This window comes from Chanodichthys erythropterus, chromosome 21 (assembly GCF_024489055.1).
Source record: "Chanodichthys erythropterus isolate Z2021 chromosome 21, ASM2448905v1, whole genome shotgun sequence".
NCBI lineage: Eukaryota > Metazoa > Chordata > Actinopteri > Cypriniformes > Xenocyprididae > Chanodichthys > Chanodichthys erythropterus.
In genome coordinates, this window is record NC_090241.1 from 14,982,181 (window position 1) to 15,004,648 (window position 22,468).

The 22,468-nt window shown below is 42.3% G+C and overlaps 1 protein-coding gene across 1 annotated transcript; it reads left to right on the forward strand.

The window, feature by feature from the left end:
• Window positions 1–13,601: 13,601 nt before the first annotated feature.
• On the forward strand, window positions 13,602–14,584 carry LOC137010519 (uncharacterized). The gene is made up of 2 exons (XM_067372563.1): window positions 13,602–13,715; window positions 13,812–14,584. The coding sequence occupies exons 1-2, from the start codon at window positions 13,641–13,643 to the stop codon at window positions 14,478–14,480; spliced, it is 744 nt and encodes a 247-aa protein (XP_067228664.1). The 5' UTR covers window positions 13,602–13,640; the 3' UTR covers window positions 14,481–14,584.
• The last annotated feature ends 7,884 nt before the right edge of the window (window positions 14,585–22,468 follow it).

The window sequence follows — 22,468 nt, forward strand, 5'->3', positions numbered from 1 at the left end:
TTACTCCAAGATTTCTGGCCAACCTTGATGGGGTTGTCAATGATGTACCTAGCTGGATGGTGAAATTGTGCTGTAGAGTCAGATTGGCAGGGAAGATGAGAAGCTCTGTCTTTGCCAGGTTGAGCTGCAGGTGATGTTCTTTCATCCATGCCGAGATGACCGCCAGCAGCTTGAGATTCATGCAGCTACTGTGGGATCATCTGGATGAAATGAAAGGAAGAGCTGCATGTCATCAGCATAGCAATGGTATGAGGAAACCATGTGCCTGTATGATGGGGTCAAGTAATGTAGTGTATATGGAGAAGAGGAGAGGTCCAAGAACTGAACCCTGAGGAACCCCTGTGACCAGTAGATGTGCTTTTGATACCTCCCCTCTCCAGGCAACACTGAAAGACTTACCTGTGAGATTCAAACCAGTGAAGTGGAGTTTGTTTGATGCCCAGTGATGACAGGGTGGACAGTAGGATCTGATGATTCACGGTATCAAATGTAGCAGATAGATCCAGCAGAATGAGAACTGATGATTTGGAATCAGCCTTTGCAATCCACAGGGATTCAGTGACTGACAGTAGTGCAGTCTCGGTTGAATTGCCGCTCTAGATTGGTTTACATTCAGCTGGTTATTCTGTGAGAGGAAAGACGATACCTGGTTGAAAACAACCCATTCAAATGCAGTGGTGTAAAGTAACGAATTACAAATACTCTCGTTACTGTAATTGAGTATTTTTTTCTCAGGAATTGTACTTTATTAAGTAGTTTAAAAACAGTGTACTTTTACTTGTACTTGAGTACATTTTTAGTGCTGTATCAGTTTTTAAAAAGCACATCGAGGTAAGTTTTTAATATTTGCTAAGTATCATATTTTAAATATTTATGTTAAATGGTATAATAAACGTCACAAATATAGTGTGGGGGGCATAAATAAAAGTGTGTTAGGTTTTATGAGCCAATGTGAATTAGGGATGCACCGAGTGTTCCAGGCAACCGAAATTATTCGGCCAAAAACAATTACGTTAGCGATTAGCAACCAGCTTGGAGTGAAGGCACAGTCGTTTTATTAATGCAGCAGTATGGACGTGTTCAAGAAAACGCAAAAAACATCACAAGCAACTACTGCTTAATAAGACTGTATCTCTCCAGTTGTCATTGATGAGAAGAGGGAGCGGGGTTGTTGCTGGTTATACTCTATGTATAATGACTTCAATCGCAAAATGGCTTTAAACCGTTACTAAATACACTGCAGAATGTTATGTTTTCTAATACATGTGCAATTTTAATGTATTTTGTCAGTGCTGCACGAACTCGAGGCGCTAGCTGCTGGACACCCTTAGCTTGTTAGCAGGGTTCAAAGTGCATTAAGCATTAACCTATCATTAGATTTATGCCCCTTACACATATTTTGCTCAACATATAAACGCATTAACCTACTTTTTGTCGGCTTAATTATAGATGTATATGTTAATGTAATGTGTTCTTGCATGGCGATTTAAAATTGTAGTTTATGAATGGCAAATAACTTTCATAAAACATCAGTTTTATATATAAATGTTTATTTTTAAATGATGCTAGCAAAAGTTTATCAGTGGTGTAAGATATGAGTTACTTAATTTTGAAGTGTATTCTTTTTACAGAGAAAACATCCATCAAAAATAAAACAATACTATAAATGCATCTTGAAAAGAAAGAACTTAGAAGAACCGAATGATTCAGCTGTGAAACAGATGAAGATTAAAGACTATTCCATGTTGTGCAGGCAGGTTGCTCAGTCCACAATTGACAGGCTTGTAGTTGAATTTTTCTGCGAAAGCCTTCAGCCCTTTACCGTAGTTGAACTTCCAACATTTAAAAATCTAATCCATACAATGCAACCTGGCTGTACAGTTATGTCCAGACCAACTGTGAAGCTGAGAATTGAGGAAGCAGCCACAAAGGTTAAGAAGAACATCATTGCTGAGATGGCAAAAGTCAGCTATATAGGTACCACAACTGATTGTTGAACAGCACGACAACGGAGTTACATCGGCTTAACTGCACACTGGATTGATGAATGTATACTGGAAAGAGGTCTGCTTCCATTGCCTTTAGACATTTGAAAGGATCACATACATTTGATGTGCTCGCAGGAACCCTGGATGACATTCACTCGGAATATAGCATCTCAGAAAAAATAGTCAGAACAACAACTGATAGTGGATCAAATTTTATCAAAGCATTTAAGGTGTATGGTGAACAGAATCAGCAAGAGTTGATTGGTGCTGACTCTGCTGAGGCAGAGACACTGGCGAGTGAGGAAAATGAAGAAGGAGTTGAGGTTCAGGACACCTGTTCCATTTTAAATACTAACACTGGATTGGAGTATCATCTACCTAAGCATCAGCGTTGCGTGTGTCATCTTCTTAATTTGGTTGCTACTGTGGATGCTTCCAAAGCAGAGGACAGCAGTGAGGTATATAAGAAGCTTTCCCGTTCAACGTTTGCGAAATGCCAGGCATTATATAATAAAACCAGCCGGTCTGCCATCAATGCTGAGATCGTCCAAGAAGAATGTAAGCTGCAGTTCATTCAGTCCAACCAAACAAGATGGAACTCAATGTACAATGCTGCAGAGAGGGTAATGTGGATCCTGAAGGAGCAGGGAGAAGCATCCCTTCGGAATGTATTTGCAGCATTCAAAATCAAAATGTAAGTCTGTGTGCTCAATCTCAGTGTGTTCTAATTGGAATACTTAAGTTATTTGTTTAGATTTGACGTTTGTTGTTGTCGTCATTTAATTTTAAAATAGGCTAAATCCTACTGAAGTTTCTTATCTCTCTGAATACTGCATTGTGATGAAGCCTATTTCCATGGACTTGAACATCCTTCAATCAAACAATCAAACACTCAGATGGGGTGGCTGCTTCCCACCATCTACCTTCTGTTACAGTAGACTGAGGACAGACACAGATGTAACGTAACACAGTAGCTTTATTTGACCACAGGAGAGCAGGGAGAATGAAACAGGTAAGAGAACTGGTAGTAGTTTGACTCGAGCAGATAATACGTGGAATAGTTACTGTCCTTTTCCTTGCAGGGAGATAAACGTTGGAGACTGGAGATCGTTGGAGCACTTGGGAGCTGACGGGAACACTCTCACAGAGCAGACAAAGCACACAATGGGTAAAGACACGATGGAGACAGGTAGGTATGCGAAGAGGAGTCCTTGAGGTAAGCATAAACATGAATGGTATGCAAACGAGACCGGACGTGGAGTGTAATATAGTGCTGTTGATGAGGAGAGTGATGAGGTGCAGGTGGCGGTGATCAGTATTCTGGAGAAGGTGCGTGCTGTGATTGGGTGACGTTGGAACCTGACGTGTCTGTGACAGTACCCCCCCTCCACGGCCCGCTCCAGAGGGCCGAGAACCCCGACGCCGTGGTGGTCATCCTCTTCCCCGCGGTGCCGGTTTCTCAGGGTGACTGTCGTGGAAGGTTTGGAGTAAACTGGGGTCTAAGATGTCGTTCCTTGGGACCCAGGAGCGTTCTTCGGGACCGTATCCTTCCCAGTCCATCAAGTATTCAAGCTGACCACCACGACGCCGGGAGTTCAAGATCTCTCGAACCTCGTACGCAGCTCCGTCCTCCAGGATGAGTGGAAGGGGGGGGGGTTCGGCGGGAGCCACGTCAGGTCCTGTGGGGAGAACAGAGGGATGGTGAGCTTTGAGGAGTGACACATGGAAAGTTGGATGTATACGGTACCCTTGTGGAAGACGGAGTTGGTAGGTGACTGGGTTGACCTGCTTGATGATGGGGAATGGGCCAATGAACCTGGGACTCAGCTTTCTGCAGGGCAGACGCAGTCTGATGTTACGGGTGGATAGCCAGACCATCTGACCAGGCTGGAAGACCAGGGTATTGGAACGTCGGAGGTCGGCTACCATTCTGCGTCTGCGCAGGGCTCGTTGCAGTTGGTGGTGTGCTGAGTCCCAGACCCTCTCGCTCTCTCGGAACCAGTAATCCACTGCTGGAACGTTGGAGGGTTCCCCATCCCAGGGGAACAGTGGGGGTTGGTAACCGAGCACGCACTGAAACGGTGTAAGCCCAGTAGTTGACTGTCGGAGAGAGTTTTGGGCGTACTCGGCCCAACCCAGGAACTGGTTCCAAGAGTCCTGGTGGTCATGACAGAAGGTACGGAGGAAGCGGCCAATCTCCTGTACCTTCCTTTCCGTCTGCCCGTTCGACTGGGGGTGGTATCCAAAAGTTAGGCTGACGGCAACACCTAGGAATGAGTAGAAGGACTTCCATACTCGGGATATGAATTGGGGCCCTCGATCGGAGACGATATCCTCTGGGATTCCGAAGTATCTGAAAACTTGGTTGAAGAGTATTTCGGCGGTCTCCATTGCAGTGGGTAATCAAGGAAGTGGAATTAAATGACATGACTTTGAGAACCGGTCCACAACAACTATGATGGTGGTGTATCCATCTGAGACAGGGAGATCAGATATGAAGTCCACTCCTAGGTGTGACCATGGACGATCTGGAACGGGCAGCGGAAGGAGTTTCCCAGCTGGCAGATGACGAGGAGACTTGGAGATGGCACACTCCCTACAGCCCTGCACGTACCTTCTGACATCGGCAGCCATCCCTGGCCACCAGAAGCGTTCTTTCAGCAACGAGAGGGTTCATTGGCCCCCGGGTGACCAGTGCCAAGTGACGTGTGAGCTGAGTGAATGGTGGGAGTGCGTCGGGTCCGTGGAAGATAGAGCAAGCCGGGTGGACAGCCCGGCGGAGGGTTAGTGGAGGCATTGGAGGAGGGAATGGTCTCTTCTGACCATGTTATGGGGCTCACGATGAGGGAGCTAGGGATGATGGGTTCTGGTTCTTCGGTCTTTTCCTCAGGAGCATGTAGACGGGAGAGAGCATCCGCTTTTACATTCTTCGTACCAGGGCGGAAGGAGATCGTATAGTTAAAGCGGGAGGAAAACATGGCCCAACGAGCTTGTCTAGGGTTCAATCTTTTTGCAGAGCGAAGGTATTCCAAGAATTTGTGGTCCGTTAGTACTAGAAATGCATGTTTGGCTCCCTCCAGCCAATGCTTCCACTCTTCCAAGGCAAGCTTGACCGCTAGAATATCCCTGTCTCCGATGGAACAGTTGACTTCCGCCGGGCTGAGCTTGCGGGAGAAGAAGGCGCATGGATGGAGTCTACTTGGTGTCCCCTGCTGCTGCGATAACACCGCTCCCACTCCAGTGGTAGACGCGTCCACTTCAACGATGAATTGCTTCTCTGGGTCAGGATGTACGAGTAAGGGAGCGGTGGTAAAGGCTTCTTTGAGCTGGTTGAAGGCGTTGGTGGCTGCCGGGGTCCAGGACAGAGACTTGGGCTGGTTGCGGTGTAAACTGGTGAGTGGATGGGCGATAGAGCTGTAACCTTTGATGAAACGTCTATAGAAATTTGAGAAACCGAGGAAACGCTGGAGTTCTTTTATGGTGGTGGGTTCTGGCCAGTTGGTTATGGATTCCACCTTCCTCTCGTCCATCCTGATGCCACTGTGGTCGATGTTATATCCCAGGAATGAAACGGAAGGTTGATGGAAAGTGCACTTTTCGGCCTTGAGGAACAGATAATATTGGTGTAGGTGGGTGAGGACCTCCGCAACGTGTTGGCGATGTTCGGCCTGGCTCCGGGAGTAGATGAGAATGTCGTCAATGTAGACCAGGACAAACCGGTGGAAAACTCCCGGAGCACCTCATGAATGAAGTCTTGGAATACGGAGGGGGCGTTGACTAGTCCATACGGCATGACTAAGTACTCGTAGTGGCCAGTAGGGGTGATGAAGGCGGCCTTCCACTCGTCCCCCTCACGTATCCGGATGAGGTTGTACGCGCTGCGGAGGTCCAACTTCGTGAATACAGTGGCACCACGGAGATGTTCTAGGGCCGCTGGGACGAGAGGAAGGGGATAACGGAATTTCACATTTATCTTTTTGAGTGCACGGTAATCAATACAGGGCCGCAAGCCTCCGTCCTTTTTAGCCACAAAGAAGAAACTGGAAGCAGCAGGGGAAGTAGACGGCCTGATGTAACCTTGGGCGAGGGCTTCCTTGATGTAAACCTCCATGGCCTTCTCCTCCGGGATGGAAAGAGGGTAGATCTTTCCCTTAGGCACTGGTTCACCCGGAAGCAGGTCGATGGCACAATCCCATGGCCGGTGTGGAGGCAGCTTGGAAGCCCACTGAGGGCAAAAGACGTCGCTGAAGGGGGCGTAACACTTGGGGATCTCAACAGAACGTTGTTCAACAGGACTTTCGATGAACGTGGTGCAGAGAGAGAGATCAAGTGAGGAGGTTGGTGGAACTGGCAAATCCGTCAAACAGTGATTGAAGCAAGTGTCGCCCCACTTCAGGACTTCGCCCGTCTTCCAGGAGATGGTGGGATTGTGCTGCTCCAACCAGGGGCGCCCCAGAACCACGTCAGCGGTGGAGTCCTCCAGAACCAGCAGATGAGCCTCCTCTTGATGTAGAAGTCCTACTTGGATGGTAACTGGACCCGCCACGGTGCAGACGCGCTTACGGCTCAGGGGTCGGCCGGTTATGGGCCAGTTATGGAGCAGATCTTGTAGATGGTCGGAGTCGGAGAGGTCTTGATACGTAGTTGGCGACAGAGGGCACCAGAGATGAAGTTGCCGGCGGACCCCGAGTCGATGAGCGCGACCACCGTAAGGGAGACATTGACGGCAGTAAGATTGACGGCAGTAGTGAGTGGTTTCATTTTGCGAGTAGCAGGAATAATGGCACTCACCAGGGGTCGCGGCGGTCGTGTGGGGCATGCTGCAATCACATGCCCCGGTTCACCACAGTAGAGACAGAGACGAAGAGTAAGACGGCGGCGGCGTTCTTCATAGGACAGACGAGAGTTTTCCACATCCATGGGTTCTTGAGCTGGTTCTGGAGTGCTGACGGGTTCGGATCGGCAGAGTGGCACGGTGAAGAGGAACTGGTCCTGGTGCTCTTGGAGGCACGCCTGCATGCGAGTGGCGCAGCGGATGGAGAGCTGGATGAACTTTTCTAAGCCGATGTTGTCCTCGCATGCAGCGAGTTGCAGCCGCACCCGAGGTTCCAATCCTCGCCGGTAGTTCGTTATCAGGGCTTGTTCATTCCATCCACTGAGTGCTGCAAGCGTTCTGAATTGCAAAGCATATTCATAAATGGACATGGATCCTTGTCTCAAATTATAGAGTTTCTCACCAGCTGAAGAGTCTGTGATGGGTTTCCCGAACACCTCCCGGAAGTGGGAAATAAACGACGAGTAGGATTGGGTTACTGCGCCCTGCTGATACCAGATGGAATCGGCCCACTTCAATGCTTTGCCGCTGAGCTGAGAGATGATGAACGCTATTTTGGAGGTGTCACTCGGGTACAGGTGCGGCTGCATCTCCAGGACCAGTGTGCATTGCAGCAGGAACCCGCTGCAATCCTCCGCCGATCCTGAGTAGGGCGCCGGTTTGGCCATGGGACTGGCGTACGGCGGCAGTGAAGGAGGAGTGTTGTCGTGAGCTGTAGGGTTAGCTGGTGCTGGTGCAGGTGAAGGATGAGGAACTGGAGATGGTGGCGATGGATGGATGGTCAGTGTGCGCCCCCGAGCGCATCCACCAAATCATGAAAGGGGTCGGGTTGGCTCATCCTGGGTCAACGGTGTTGGTCCGGTCTTCTGTTACAGTACACTGAGGACAGACACAGATGTAACGTAACACAGTAGCTTTATTTGACCACAGGAGAGCAGGGAGAATGAAACAGGTAAGAGAACTGGTAGTAGTTTGACTTGAGCAGATAATACGTGGAATAGTTACTGTCCTTTTCCTTGCAGGGAGATAAACGTTGGAGACTGGAGATCGTTGGAGCACTTGGGAGCTGACGGGAACACACTCACGGAGCAGACGAAGCACACAATGGGTAAAGACACGATGGAGACAGGTAGGTATGCGAAGAGGAGTCCTTGAGGTAAGCATAAACATGAATTGTATGCAAACGAGACCGGATGTGGAGTGCTGTGTGCGTGAGTGTTATATAGTGCTGTTGATGAGGAGAGTGATGAGGTGCAGGTGGCGGTGATCAGTATTCTGGAGAAGGTACGCGCTGTGATTGGGTGACGTTGGAACCTGACGTGTCTGTGACACCTTCTTGATTCCAAGCTCAAAAAGATGGAGGCTTCAATCAAGATATGTCTTCCCCTTATTCATGCTCTGCAGAAGGGTCTACAAGAGCTATGGGGAGTTTATGGAAGATCCGGAACTCATCAGTGCTACAATTCTTCTTCCAAAATTCAAAACGTCATGGACTGACAAGGCCCACATCATAAAAGCAGGTAAGAGATTTCTATTTTGTTCATGAATACAGATTATCTGATGAAATTGATATTTTATGCCAGTTTTGTTAAAGATTGAGAGCATGCAGAATTTTGTTATTTCAATTTTTAATGTCAGGAGTCATAATACATTTTGCTTATCCCACTTGTAACTGTTCCACTACTTTATGGGTTTATGTGGCGTTAAGCTATTGGTTCGATATTTATTTACTTGCCTACTGTAGCACAGTCAGACTATGAAACTATGTTCGTAAAGACAAGGGTATTGAGGGGTTATAGGGTAGTAAATGCAACAGTGCTTATGTAGCAAGTAAACCGCTTTATTTCATTTCTAAAATAACCATGACAACCCCAAAGTCCATAACACACTAGTAAACATGCTGTAGTTTGTCTATCATTATTATTAATGTTTCTATTTTGTGTATATGGTAGGGATGGATTACATCCTGCATCATCTTGACGCCATTAAGGACACCCAGCAAAACGACTCACAGCATGATGCCTCTGACGAGGATGATTTCTTTTCTTCCATTAAGACTGTTCATTCTCCAACTGCATCTGAATTGGATACTTGGCTTGTGCCTCAGAAGAGATGGGACTGCTTCACTCGTTTCCTTTGGTGAAAAAGCTAAGCCTCAAACTGAACACAGCCTTGCCTGCCTCTGCAGCATGCGAGCGCCTTTTTAGTTGTGCTGGGCTGCTGTTTACACCTAAACGAGCAAGGCTGGACAGTACAAATTTTGAGAATCAGCTCATTGTAAAACTGAACAACAAATTCAAAATGTAGGATTGTTGTCGGCCCCTACATTAAAATCTCTGCAAGTCTGCGTTCATGTTAAGAGACTTGTTGGTTAATGCATGTTAACGTAACCTTTTTAAGTTAAATTGTTAATGTACAATGCTTTGCAACATTATTATTATTTATTTATTTTTTTTATTAAGCTGCAAGAAAACCTCTACAGAGGTCATAAACGTTACCAGATTATTGCTTTTCCAAATGTTACATGCCTGGATTTTCAGTCCTAGCAGTCAAAAAATAAAACTCTTTGAGTAATTTTATTTTTTTACTGAGAAACGTCCATAAAAGAGAACGACACTGTTATAAAGCTAAATTTTTAATTCACAGGGTATAAGGTGGAATAAGTCACAGCATAATACTCACTACTCACTACTCTTGAGTACTTTTGAAGGGGCTACTTTTTACTCGTACTTTGAGTGGTATTTAGGACAGGTACTTTTACTCCACTCACATTACATTTTTTGGTAAGTAATAGTACTTTTACTTGAGTATGATTTTTCAGTACTCTTCCCACCACTGTTCAAATGTTTTTCTATGAATTGTAGGAGAGAGACAGGTCTGTCTACAAGTGATGTGTTTAATGTGGGTTTTTTAAGCAGTGGGGTTACCCGGGCCTGCTTGAATGCGGTATGGAAAATGCCAGTGTGGAGAGATGTGTTGATAATGTGTGTGAGTGCCGGTAAAAGTGTAGGATAAATTGCTTGTAGAAGGTTTGAGGGGATGGGATCTAGAGGGCAGTTGGTAGGGTGACTGGAGAGGAGAAGTTTGGATATTTCTGCCTTAGTTAGGGAAGAGAGGACATTTGTGGCTGTGGGTGGTCTGAGTTCCTGTGTGAGTGGAGCTGAGAATTGGCTACTGATGGTTGATGTTTTGTTAGTGAAGAAATTAGTGAAATCAACAGCAGATAAAGAGGTGGTTAAAGTACTGTTGATCTTGTTGTGGAAATATGAAGATTTAGCAGTATGGACATCATCAGAAAAGGATACCTTTAGATACCTACCTAGGTCAGATAGGTATTTGGATTTGCTCCATTTTCTCTCTGCAGCCCTGAGTTTGATCTGGTGTTCACGAAGAACATTAGATAACCAGGGGATAGAGATGCTATGTAGAGAAGAAGTTAAAGTGGAACATAAAGTCTGTTGCTGTATTCACATCCGATGAGAGTTGTGTGGGTGAGGAAAGGGAGGATGACACAACAGAGGAAAGATGAGAAGGAGAAAGAGAGTGCAGGTTTCGTCTGAAGGTAACTGGTAGAGGGATTGGTGGTGCACAAGTAGTGAGTTGTAGAGTAAACCTGGAAAAATTATTGGAAAGATGAGAAGGAGAAAGAGAGTGCAGGTTTCGTCTGAAGGTAACTGGTAGAGGGATTGGTGGTGCACAAGTAGTGAGTTGTAGAGTAAAACTGTAAAAATTATTGGAAATTTGCAGAGGTCTTACCAAAATGTTGTCTGTGATACAGTTGCATGTGTAAATTACAGCAAGTTGGTTGTGAGATTTGTGGGTACTTGTGGTGATGAGCCGAAGTGTTTGGCTTGATGTAACCTACCAAAGTAGTTCCTAAGAACTAATTAGTATTTGGTCACAGCAAAGTGGGTACCCAGATATGAACAGGGGATCTCTTGATCTGCAGACAAATGCTCTACCACTGAGCAATCATCACGGAGCCTGAGCCTCGCAAAATGTCTGACTAGGTGTGTGAGCTGGTAACTTTGTCTGTCATCATGGTAGTTCTTGTGGAGTTCGATGGGATGGAAAGTAGCCCATCCACACTCCCGCCATTAATGATTTGTCTGAAGAGGATGTTACCCTGTCACTCCTTTCCCCGGAGGTCCCGTCCAGTTCCAGTTCTCCTGCATCTATGCTGGTCCCGTCCAGCTCCAATTCTCCTGCGCGTCCTATGATCCCTCCTAGCCTACCTCTCCCACCTCCTCTTCAAACTTCAGCCAGTTCCTCTGCCCAGTCACTGGATGGAGTGGCAGGTCTGGTTGTAGATATAACAGTTAGCAGCAGTCACAAAAAGTACACAATATAAATATATTGTCATGCGTATGTTCACTTTTTCCTTGTGTTTGCCTAAGTTCTAGTTTGTCTCCTAGGTAATGAATCAGTTAATCAGTCTGTTCAAGTTTTGTGTTGTTAACATTTTCTCGCAGTGTTTATAAGCCCTGTATTCTTTCGGTTCCTTGTCCATATATTGGATACTCTTCATTGTGCACTTTTGATCATAGCAAAATGTTACATACAGGCACTTTTTTGTCATAGGGATTAATTTTTATCAAAACTATTTAAACTTATTCTTGTGATATGAAGGTTGCATTAAAACAGTTATTTTTGCTACTTTTCAAAATGCTATTTATGTATAGATTTTGTTTTACCCTGGTCAGATACTACTTTCAATCTTAAAATAGTAAAATAGCGAAAAACAATAAAAACGGTAACACTTTACAATAAGGGTCCATGAATAATCATGTACTAATTCCTAAATTACAGTTTTTTCCAATTGCTAACACACTAAAATGACATGCACAGCACAATTATTTAAACTGACACACAGAGAGCAAAACTTCTTCTCAAGTCTCCAAAAGTCTAAACACCTTTTCTGTTTTACACACATTTTGCATTTCAAAATAGCACTTTTTAAATTCACTAAATACAGTTCTCTGCATAAGACACAACAATCTGACATAAAGTCACATGTTTGCCATTTCAAAACACTGCCATTCAAAATGACACTACATGAGCTAATTGGCCAATTACATGTGCCACCTGGCCAAACACCTCAGTGGTTAATTGTTAACACTTCAATCAGGATGTAAGCACTATGAAAAGACCACAGGTGAGAACCTTTTTTTTTACAACAACAATGGAAGACATTGCAGAGAGAGGAAGAGGAAGAGGAAGAGGAAGAGGGAGGTTGAGAATAAGAGGGGGAGGAAGAGTGAGAGGTAGGGGTAGAGCAGGTAGAGGAGTTCATGGCCAAAGAAGACAAACACTTTCAAATGAAATCAGAGCAACCTTAGTAGATCATGTCATCAACCATGGGTTGACAATGCGTGAGGCTGGACAGAGAGTGCAGCCAAACTTGAGCCGTTTTACTGTCGCCTCTGTCATCCGGACCTTTAGACTGGAGAACAGGTATGTAACCAAAATTTCATGTAGTACACATGTAGTATACCCCATGTCATAGTGTATCAGTTGGGTGACACCTGTTTACTTAGTGTATGACATCAGCCATTCATGAACTATACAAGTTTCCTGTACAATGTACTCTACTGTGGGGGAAAATATTTAGGCTGCATTGTCCAAGCCCTATATATATTTTTATTTTATTTTTTCTAAAGGACTGAGAGACGACACCATGGTGGAGGAAGGGGCCAAATGTTCACCGGGGTACAGGAAGCTGCCATTGTAAACTTGGTTTTGGAAAATAATGAAATCAGATTACAGTTTTTTCCAATTGCTAACACACTAAAATGACATGCACAGCACAGTTATTTAAACTGACACACAGAGAGCAAAACTTCTTCTCAAGTCTCCAAAAGTCTAAACACCTTTTGTGTTTTACACACATTTTGCATTTCAAAATAGCACTTTTTAAATTCACTAAATACAGTTCTCTGCATAAGACACAACAATCTGACATAAAGTCACATGTTTGCCATTTCAAAACACTGCCATTCAAAATGACACTACATGAGCTAATTGGCCAATTACATGTGCCACCTGGCCAAACACCTCAGTGGTTAATTGTTAACACTTCAATCAGGATGTAAGCACTATGAAAAGACCACAGGTGAGAACCTTTTTTTTTTACAACAACAATGGAAGACATTGCAGAGAGCGGAAAAGGAAGAGGAAGAGGGAGGTTGAGAATAAGAGGGGGAGGAAGAGTGAGAGGTAGGGGTAGAGCAGGTAGAGGAGTTCATGGCCAAAGAAGACAAACACTTTCAAATGAAATCAGAGCAACCTTAGTAGATCATGTCATCAACCATGGGTTGACAATGCGTGAGGCTGGACAGAGAGTGCAGCCAAACTTGAGCCGTTACTGTCGCCTCTGTCATCCGGACCTTTAGACTGGAGAACAGGTATGTAACCAAAATTTCATGTAGTACACATGTAGTATACCCCATGTCATAGTGTATCAGTTGGGTGACACCTGTTTACTTAGTGTATGACATCAGCCATTCATGAACTGTACAAGTTTCCTGTACAATGTACTCTACTGTGGGGGAAAATATTTAGGCTGCATTGTCCAAGCCCCATATATATTTTTATTTTATTTTTTCTAAAGGACTGAGAGACGACACCATGGTGGAGGAAGGGGCCAAATGTTCACCGGGGTACAGGAAGCTGCCATTGTAAACTTGGTTTTGGAAAATAATGAAATCAGATTACGAGAAATTCAAAGCCACATCATCCAAGACAACACCTTATTCAACAACATTCAACGAGTTAGTCTGTCCACATTGGCTCGCATTCTCAAGCGAAACCAAATCAGAATGAAACAACTTTATAAGGTGCCGTTTGAGAGAAACTCTCAAAGAAACAAAGAGTTCAGACGAGCATATGTGGATGTAAGTACTATATTGACTGCAGTACACTACACACAACATTGTTTCCCAGTGTACTGGATAACACCATATTGAGTGATTTTTGTTCTTTGTTTTCAGGGAGTACTGGAAATGGATGCTCATGCAATCCCACATGAGTTCATCTTTATAGATGAGGCTGGGTTCAACCTAGCAAAGACCAGAAGAAGAGGGAGAAACCTCATTGGCCACAGAGCCATTATAGATGTTCCTGGCCAACGTGGTGGGAACATCACAATGTGCGCTGCCATCTCCAATATGCATGGTGTCCTCCACCGTCATGCCAAACTTGGACCATACAACACAGCCCATATTCTCACATTTCTGGACAGACTTCACAACATTCTCATACCACCAGAGCGTATGAATGATGCAGACCATCAAAGAAACCAGTACGTTGTAGTATGGGACAACGTGAGCTTTCATCGTGCAGCCCCAGTCCAAAACTGGTTTGCTGACCACCCAACATTTCTCGTGCAATACCTCCCACCATACTCACCATTTCTGAACCCCATAGAAGAATTCTTTTCGGCATGGCGGTGGAAGGTATACGACCGGCAGCCCTTTGTGCGCATGCCTCTTGTGCAGGCCATGGAAGAGGCATGTGATGAGATTGATGTGGGTGCAATTCAGGGATGGATAAGGCACTCAAGGCGCTTCTTCCCTCGATGTCTGGCAAGGGAAGATATTGCCTGTGATGTTGACGAGGCGTTGTGGCCAGACCCGGCTGTGCGGCAAGATGCTGCCTAATTATTTTTCTTGCCTTTTTTTTTTGTTTGTTTTTTTTACTGTAATATATTTTTTTTCAGAAATTTTCTTTTTCAGTTTACTTTTTTTGTAAGAATATTTTTGTTCAGTCCAATGTAAATATATCTGCTGTGCTTATGTTGTACTGACTTGTTTACTGTAGTGAAGGAAAAAAAATAAAAATGTTGCAACAGCATGTGTGTGTATCTGCAAATATTTCTGTGCATGTGAACAATCTGATACATATTTTAGTATTATGGCAAAGCATACTAAAGATGGGGGTGCTTTTCATTATGCCCAACAGTGTGTAGGTGGTTAGGCAAAAATCTGGTAATATGAATGAAGTGTGTGCCATTTCATGCAAAAGTTTGATTTTGATAATGCTCTGTGTAGTTTCGGTTGCAGTGCTTCATTTTGCAGGATATATGAGGTATTTTGCAGTTTGGGTGTGTGGTTTTGTGAATTGTGTAAAGTGTTTTGATAAAACCAGACTAGTTTGAAAAATTGTGTGTTAGCAATTGGAAAAAACTGTAAGAGAAATTCAAAGCCACATCATCCAAGACAACACCTTATTCAACAACATTCAACGAGTTAGTCTGTCCACATTGGCTCGCATTCTCAAGCGAAACCAAATCAGAATGAAACAACTTTATAAGGTGCCGTTTGAGAGAAACTCTCAAAGAAACAAAGAGTTCAGACGAGCATATGTGGATGTAAGTACTATATTGACTGCAGTACACTACACACAACATTGTTTCCCAGTGTACTGGATAACACCATATTGAGTGATTTTTGTTCTTTGTTTTCAGGGAGTACTGGAAATGGATGCTCATGCAATCCCACATGAGTTCATCTTTATAGATGAGGCTGGGTTCAACCTAGCAAAGACCAGAAGAAGAGGGAGAAACCTCATTGGCCACAGAGCCATTATAGATGTTCCTGGCCAACGTGGTGGGAACATCACAATGTGCGCTGCCATCTCCAATATGCATGGTGTCCTCCACCGTCATGCCAAACTTGGACCATACAACACAGCCCATATTCTCACATTTCTGGACAGACTTCACAACATTCTCATACCACCAGAGTGTATGAATGATGCAGACCATCAAAGAAACCGGTACGTTGTAGTATGGGACAACGTGAGCTTTCATCGTGCAGCCCCAATCCAAAACTGGTTTGCTGACCACCCAACATTTCTCGTGCAATACCTCCCACCATACTCACCATTTCTGAACCCCACAGAAGAATTCTTTTCGGCATGGCGGTGGAAGGTATACGACCGGCAGCCCTTTGTGCGCATGCCTCTTGTGCAGGCCATGGAAGAGGCATGTGATGAGATTGATGTGGGTGCAATTCAGGGATGGATAAGGCACTCAAGGCGCTTCTTCCCTCGATGTCTGGCAAGGGAAGATATTGCCTGTGATGTTGACGAGGCGTTGTGGCCAGACCCGGCTGTGCGGCAAGATGCTGCCTAATTATTTTTCTTGCCTTTTTTTTTTTTTGTTTTTTTTTTTTTACTGTAATATATTTTTTTTCAGAAATTTTCTTTTTCAGTTTACTTTTTTTGTAAGAATATTTTTGTTCAGTCCCATGTAAATATATCTGCTGTGCTTATGTTGTACTGACTTGTTTACTGTAGTGAAGGAAAAAAAAATAAAAAATGTTGCAACAGCATGTGTGTGTATCTGCAAATATTTCTGTGCATGTGAAGAATCTGATACATATATTAGTATTATGGCAAAGCATACTAAAGATGGGGGTGCTTTTCATTATGCCCAACAGTGTGTAGGTGGTTAGGCAAAAATCTGGTAATATGAATGAAGTGTGTGCCATTTCATGCAAAAGTTTGATTTTGATAATGCTCTGTGTAGTTTCGGTTGCAGTGCTTCATTTTGCAGGATATATGAGGTATTTTGCAGTTTGGGTGTGTGGTTTTGTGAATTGTGTTAAGTGTTTTGATAAAACCAGACTAGTTTGAAAAATTGTGTGTTAGCAATTGGAAAAAACTGTAATACTTAATTCAGCATGAACTAACGAATAATAAAAAATCATGAACTAATCTTGAACCAATGAAGAGCTATCCTTAACTACGACAGGAGTCATATGGATTCATGCATGAATAACGACATGTTAACTACATGTTAGTACATGTTTGATAGTTAATGCATTAATTAACGGTTATGGCTAAACCAAATCAAACAGCCTCTTTAAGAAGGAATAAGAAGTAATCTGACTTTGAAAGAAATGTAAATAATATTATCAGAGTTTAAACTTTTGACTGCAGCTTTGTTCATAAACATTACTGAATAGCACAAAATTAATTGATCTTCATTAAATGTAGAAAACACTAAATACACTAATAACTGATCTTAAAAGGTCTTTATCTGTTTTGTGTTGTTCTCTTTCCCTTCAAACTCACCCTCCTGCAACTTAAATAAAGCTAAATAAAAAAATATACAAATTCAAAACCCACACAGAACATTTGTGGAACAGTTCCCAAAGAAACAACCAAACTGGAATCATGGTCAGAATGTTTGCTGGGATCAGTAGAGTTCATTCTCCATCCAGATGCAGGCCGTGATGATACTGTACCTCCTCTCTCTGACTTCTTGAAAAGCCACACGTCATCACTTAACTGGCCTGAATACTAGTTGTGTATTTGGTAGTAAGTTTATGATAAATAATGTGCTGAATTTAGTAAGTAGGTAACAGCGAATTAATTATGTCTGGGCCCTTTCAAGTCAAGTCATTATGACACTTACACGTTTTGTCTAGCAAGATAATCTTTACAAGTTAACAAAACATTTATACATTTTGAAGCCTAAATAAAGTAGTCAGATTACAATAGTCTATAAACGGACTACAGCACACCATGGTCGCGGATCAACGTCACCACCACTAAAACCTTATTTAAAAAACAACTTTTAACATTTAAAAACATGCTCGCTGATTATGATCTGCGCTGTGTATGAATACTTGTCCACTTTTTTATGAGAAATGCTGTCCAAATGTCCTGTTTGTCATGATGATGTCTAATGTTCCCGCCAAAGGGTAGTCCCTTTTAGCAACTTGTTAGCAACCGCCGTTTTTAAGACACAATAAAAGTTAAAAAAATCACAAGCAGGTTATAACTGGTGTGTTTTATGTCATACATCAAAATGTGAAAATATTTAGAGGCTTTGTTAACCACAGACCTTTTTTCAGGCAATTTAGCAAAAACCCATTCAAAAAGCCTATAGACTTCAGGGCGATGGAACCGTAAGTTCTAAAATGCTAACTCGCTTCCAGGTTTTACATACAAACAAAAAAAAAAGTCTCTGAGGTACTCTATTCGTATTCATTCGTACGACCTCACTCTATTTGTCTAAACCCCAGTGACGGGTAGGTTTAGGGGCGTGGTTTGGGGTTCATCATAATAGGGTGGTTTGGGGTTCATCATAATTCATGAATTTGTCAACTCGTAAAATACATACATTTTAGCAAAAAACATATGAATTCGTACGAGTGAGGTCATATGAATTCGTACCAATTAGCCACCTCATAAAGTATGTATGAATTGCCGTGAGATCGGGTTGGATTGAACTGTACTGATCCCAGCAAATGTTCTGACCATGATTCCAGTTTGGACACTTCTTTGGGAACTGTTCCACAAATGTTCTATGTGGGTTTTGATTTTTTTTTTTTTTTTTTTAACTGTGCATAAGTTGCAGGAGGGTGAGTTTGAAGGGAAAGAGAACACCACAAAATAGATAAAGACCTTTTAAGATCAGTTATTAGTGTATTTGGTGTTTTCTACATTTAATGAGGATCAACTAATTTTGTGCTATTAAATAATGTTTATGACAAAGCTGCAGTCAAAAGTTTAAACTCTGATAATATTATTTAAATTTGTTTCAAAGTCTTATTACTACTGATTACTACTTCTTAAAGAGGCTGTTTGATTTGGTTTAGCCATAAATGTTAATTAATGCATTAACTATCAAACATGTATGAATTATTCATGCATGAATCCATATGACTCCTGTCGTAATTAAGGATAGTTCTTAATTGGATCAAGATTAGTTCATGTTGAATTAAGTATTAATTCAGGTATTAGTACATGATTATTCATGGACCCTTATTGTAAAGTGTTACCAAACAAACAATATTAAATTTGAATGTTTGTCATGTGAATTATAAAAACTTTTTTTTTCTTTTTTCTTACAAATCATGACTGTTGTAGGTCATAACAGTCAGAAGTGTCCAATTAGGATACATAAAATAAATTAAATAAATATATATATATTTTTTTAACAATTATAATTATCAAGCAGAATACATAATGTGAAATATGGTGGAAATGTTTAATAAACATGTGAAAAAGTTGAAGAAACACACAAATTATCCTCAATATTCTAACTTGTAATTATAATTGTATGACTATTTCAAACAGAAATTGTGAATATATTTCTCTCTACATACGACAGAGACACAATTAGTTCCGGTGTGCCATGCATTGAGCTTGTTAATTGTCCCAGTGGACTGGTATTACAGCACAGACCAGCATTCTTTAGTTGTGAATGCCATTTCCCCTATTATGGCTGCTAGTTGGACAGAGATAAAGTGAACTGGTGCCTTTGTCTCTGCTAAGAGATACTATGCAGTTTCAGTTCAGTTAATCAAAACAGGACATCAAGAGCAAAGATACTCCTGGGACCCAGAATTTATTGTCACACTCACTTGCAACCTTGCCTTTACAAAGGGAGGAAAGTATTCACCCATTGGTGTGTGTTGTTACTATGTCTTAATCATGAGTGCACTGTGCTGTCAGCTTGTAAGAGCCCCCATAGCTGCTCCAGAAACATTCTATTTGGTGTAAAAAGGACAGGCCTTTTCATCCAACTAAATGGCTTGTAAAGGGTCCCATTGACTAAATAAGCAGGCTGAGTCTCCAGTTCCATGTGCTTTTGTGTACTATAACTGGAATGATGAGACAAAACAGCAGGTTCTCCCTGGCTGATGGCTGCATCTCAACATCCTTGACAGAGATGTATCAACCAGCGGACACATTAGATGCTCAGCCATCTGTTAGATGGAAGCAGTGAGGATGAATATAATTTTGAAAAACATGTCATTGGAAAGATGTGTAGCTTTACAGATCAATACCACGCTTAAACCACTTTCTGCCTCACACACAAATACAGCTTTAAGAGTGTCAGAGTGTGCTCTCAGAAGAGAAAACCCCTCGTAAGTGTTATGAAGGCTGTCATCAATCAGATTGTATTGGCTTTGTATGTAATAACTCCAGTTCCACTTGTTTTTGCAGTAATAGTCTCAGTCACTGTGGTTCTACTCTTTTCTAATAGTTTAGGCCTCCAGCCACAGCTGATACACTACTTACATGTGTCAGACTCAATCTTCAAGGCTGCTATGATGCATGGGTGTGATATACAGTAAACCGATGAAGGAGAACATAATAGAAATAGCTTTCTGGACTCTTAAATGTCAGAAAAAGCCTCTTAGAGTTTGGTGTGTAAAAATAAAATATTGGCAGGTCAGTTCTGTATGTCTCTCTTATCTCACACACTAAATTGAGTTCACGGAGCTCTCTTCTAACAAGCTGATGATCTGAATCAGGTATGTTAAATAGGGGAAACACATGGTGCTCTTCAAATGGAAGGCTGCATCCTACAAAGACTGCAAATCTCGGCTGCCACGTTATCAAATGTCGCTGAAGGCCATCTCAACCAGAAGGATCCTTGGAAGGCAACCTTCGTTTCACGTCCTTCTTTCGGCCTGTTTTGAAGGATGCATTGGATGTATCCTTCACGGTTTTAAATGACCCACAATCCTTTGCACATATTTAAATTGAACAAAATTAACAGATGGAAAACGAGTCTGTACTGAGCTCGTCTGAGTTTATTATGAAATATAAGACAAAGATGCAGCCTTCCATTTAATCTTTACAAGTTAACATTTATACATTTTGAAGCCTAAATAAAGTCGAGAAGCACCTGTACAAAAAGTGCAGAGTGGTCGGTCACCAGAACCAGGATTAAGAACCACTGCATTAGAATAAATGCTTTATGCTGTTTGCACATTTGACCAGCTGAATATTAGTAATTCTGTCTTTTCTTTCTTTACTTTTTAGATTTGAAGCTGAGGAGTCTGTATAGGCCCAGGAATAAGAGCTTTTCATCCTGATGCATTCAAGAGGATTTATCTTGAAGTTCAATAAAGAAAAAACAAAAACAAAAAAAAAACATGATTTACACATACCGAGTTGAAGTAATTTTCTTTACAGTTTAAATATTTTATCATGTAATTTGACAAATATACAGAACCACATAAAATCAGCTGATTTTAGCAATTCTTTGCTTGGTCAGGTACATGTGATTTGAAAGTAAATTTTGCATAGTAGCTCATTATTTGACCCACTGGAATCTTTAAAGAAATTAATAAATGTTTTTTAAATTAATAATTTGTGGGTCCAGTGTGATCACCCCTGTGGGCCCCATAAGGAATTTTCATCCAAACTATTTAGTTGTCCTCTCAAAATAACTCAACAAACAGCCATTAATGTCTAAACTGCTGGCCACAAAAGTGAGTACACCCCTAAGTGAAAATGTCCAAATTGGGCCCAATTAGCCATTTTCTATCCCCAGTGTCATGTGACTCGTTAGTGTTACAAGGTTTTAGGTGTGAATAGGGAGCAGGTGTGTTAAATTTGGTGTTATTGCTCTCACTCTCTCATACTGGTCACTGCAAGGTCAACATGGCCCCTCGTGGCAAAAAACTCTCTGAGGATCTGAAAAAAGAATTGTTGCTCTACATAAAGATGGCGTAGGCTATAAGAAGATTGCCAAGACCTTGAAACTGAGCTGCAGCATGGTGTCCAAGACCATAAAACGGTTTAACAGGACAGGTTCCACTCAGAACAGGCCTCGCTATGGTCGACCAAAGAAGGTACTCAGCGTCATATACAGAGGTTGTGTTTGGGAAATGGATGCATGAGTGCTGCCAGCATTGCTGCAGAGGTTAAAGGGGTGGGGGCGCACACTGCATCAAATTGATCTGCATGGCTGTCGTCCCAGAAGGAAGCCTATTCTAAAGATGATGCACAAGAAGGCCCGCAAACAGTTTGCTGAAGACAAGCAGACTAAGGAACCATGTCATGTGGTCTGATGAGACCAAGATAAACTTCAGATGGTGTCAAGTGTGTGTGGCGTCAACCAGGTGAGGAGTACAAAGACAAGTGTGTCTTGCCTACACTCTAAAAAATGTTTGGTTAAAAACAACCCAAGTTGGGTTGAAAATGGACAAACCCAGCAATTGGGTTGTTTTATCCCAGTGGTTGGGTTAAATGTTTGCCCAACCTGCTGGGTAGTTTTATTTAACCCAACTACTGATTAAAAATGACTATATGGCTGGCTTAAAATGAATCCAAAATAGGTGAGAAATTAAAAATCAGACACATAATTACTAGAGGCAACAATAATAATCAAAAGGTGTACATTTATTAATAAGCAATTTAATAAATGTTTATTGTTTATTATTCATTATCTTATTAATAAATGCTCATTTATTAAACATATTAATAAATGTTCATTTCCAGCATATTTTGGGTTCATTTTAAGCAAGCAATACAGTAATTTTTATACAACAGTTGAGTTAAATAAAACTACCCAGCACGTTGGGCAAACATTTAACCCAACCACTGGGTTAAAACAACCCAATTGCTCTTTTTAGCATAGCATTTTTTAGAGTGTACAGTCAAGCATGGTGGTGGGAGTGTCATGGTCTGGGGCCGCATGAGTGCTGTCAGCACTGGGGAGCTACAGTTCATTGAGGGAACCATGAATGCCAACAGAGCATGATCCCCTCCCTTCGGAGACTGGGCCGCAGGGCAGTATTCCAACATGATAACGACCCCAAACACACCTCCAAGATGACCACTGCCTTTCTAAAGAAGCTGAGGGTAAATGTCAAGGTGTGGCCAAGTATGTCTG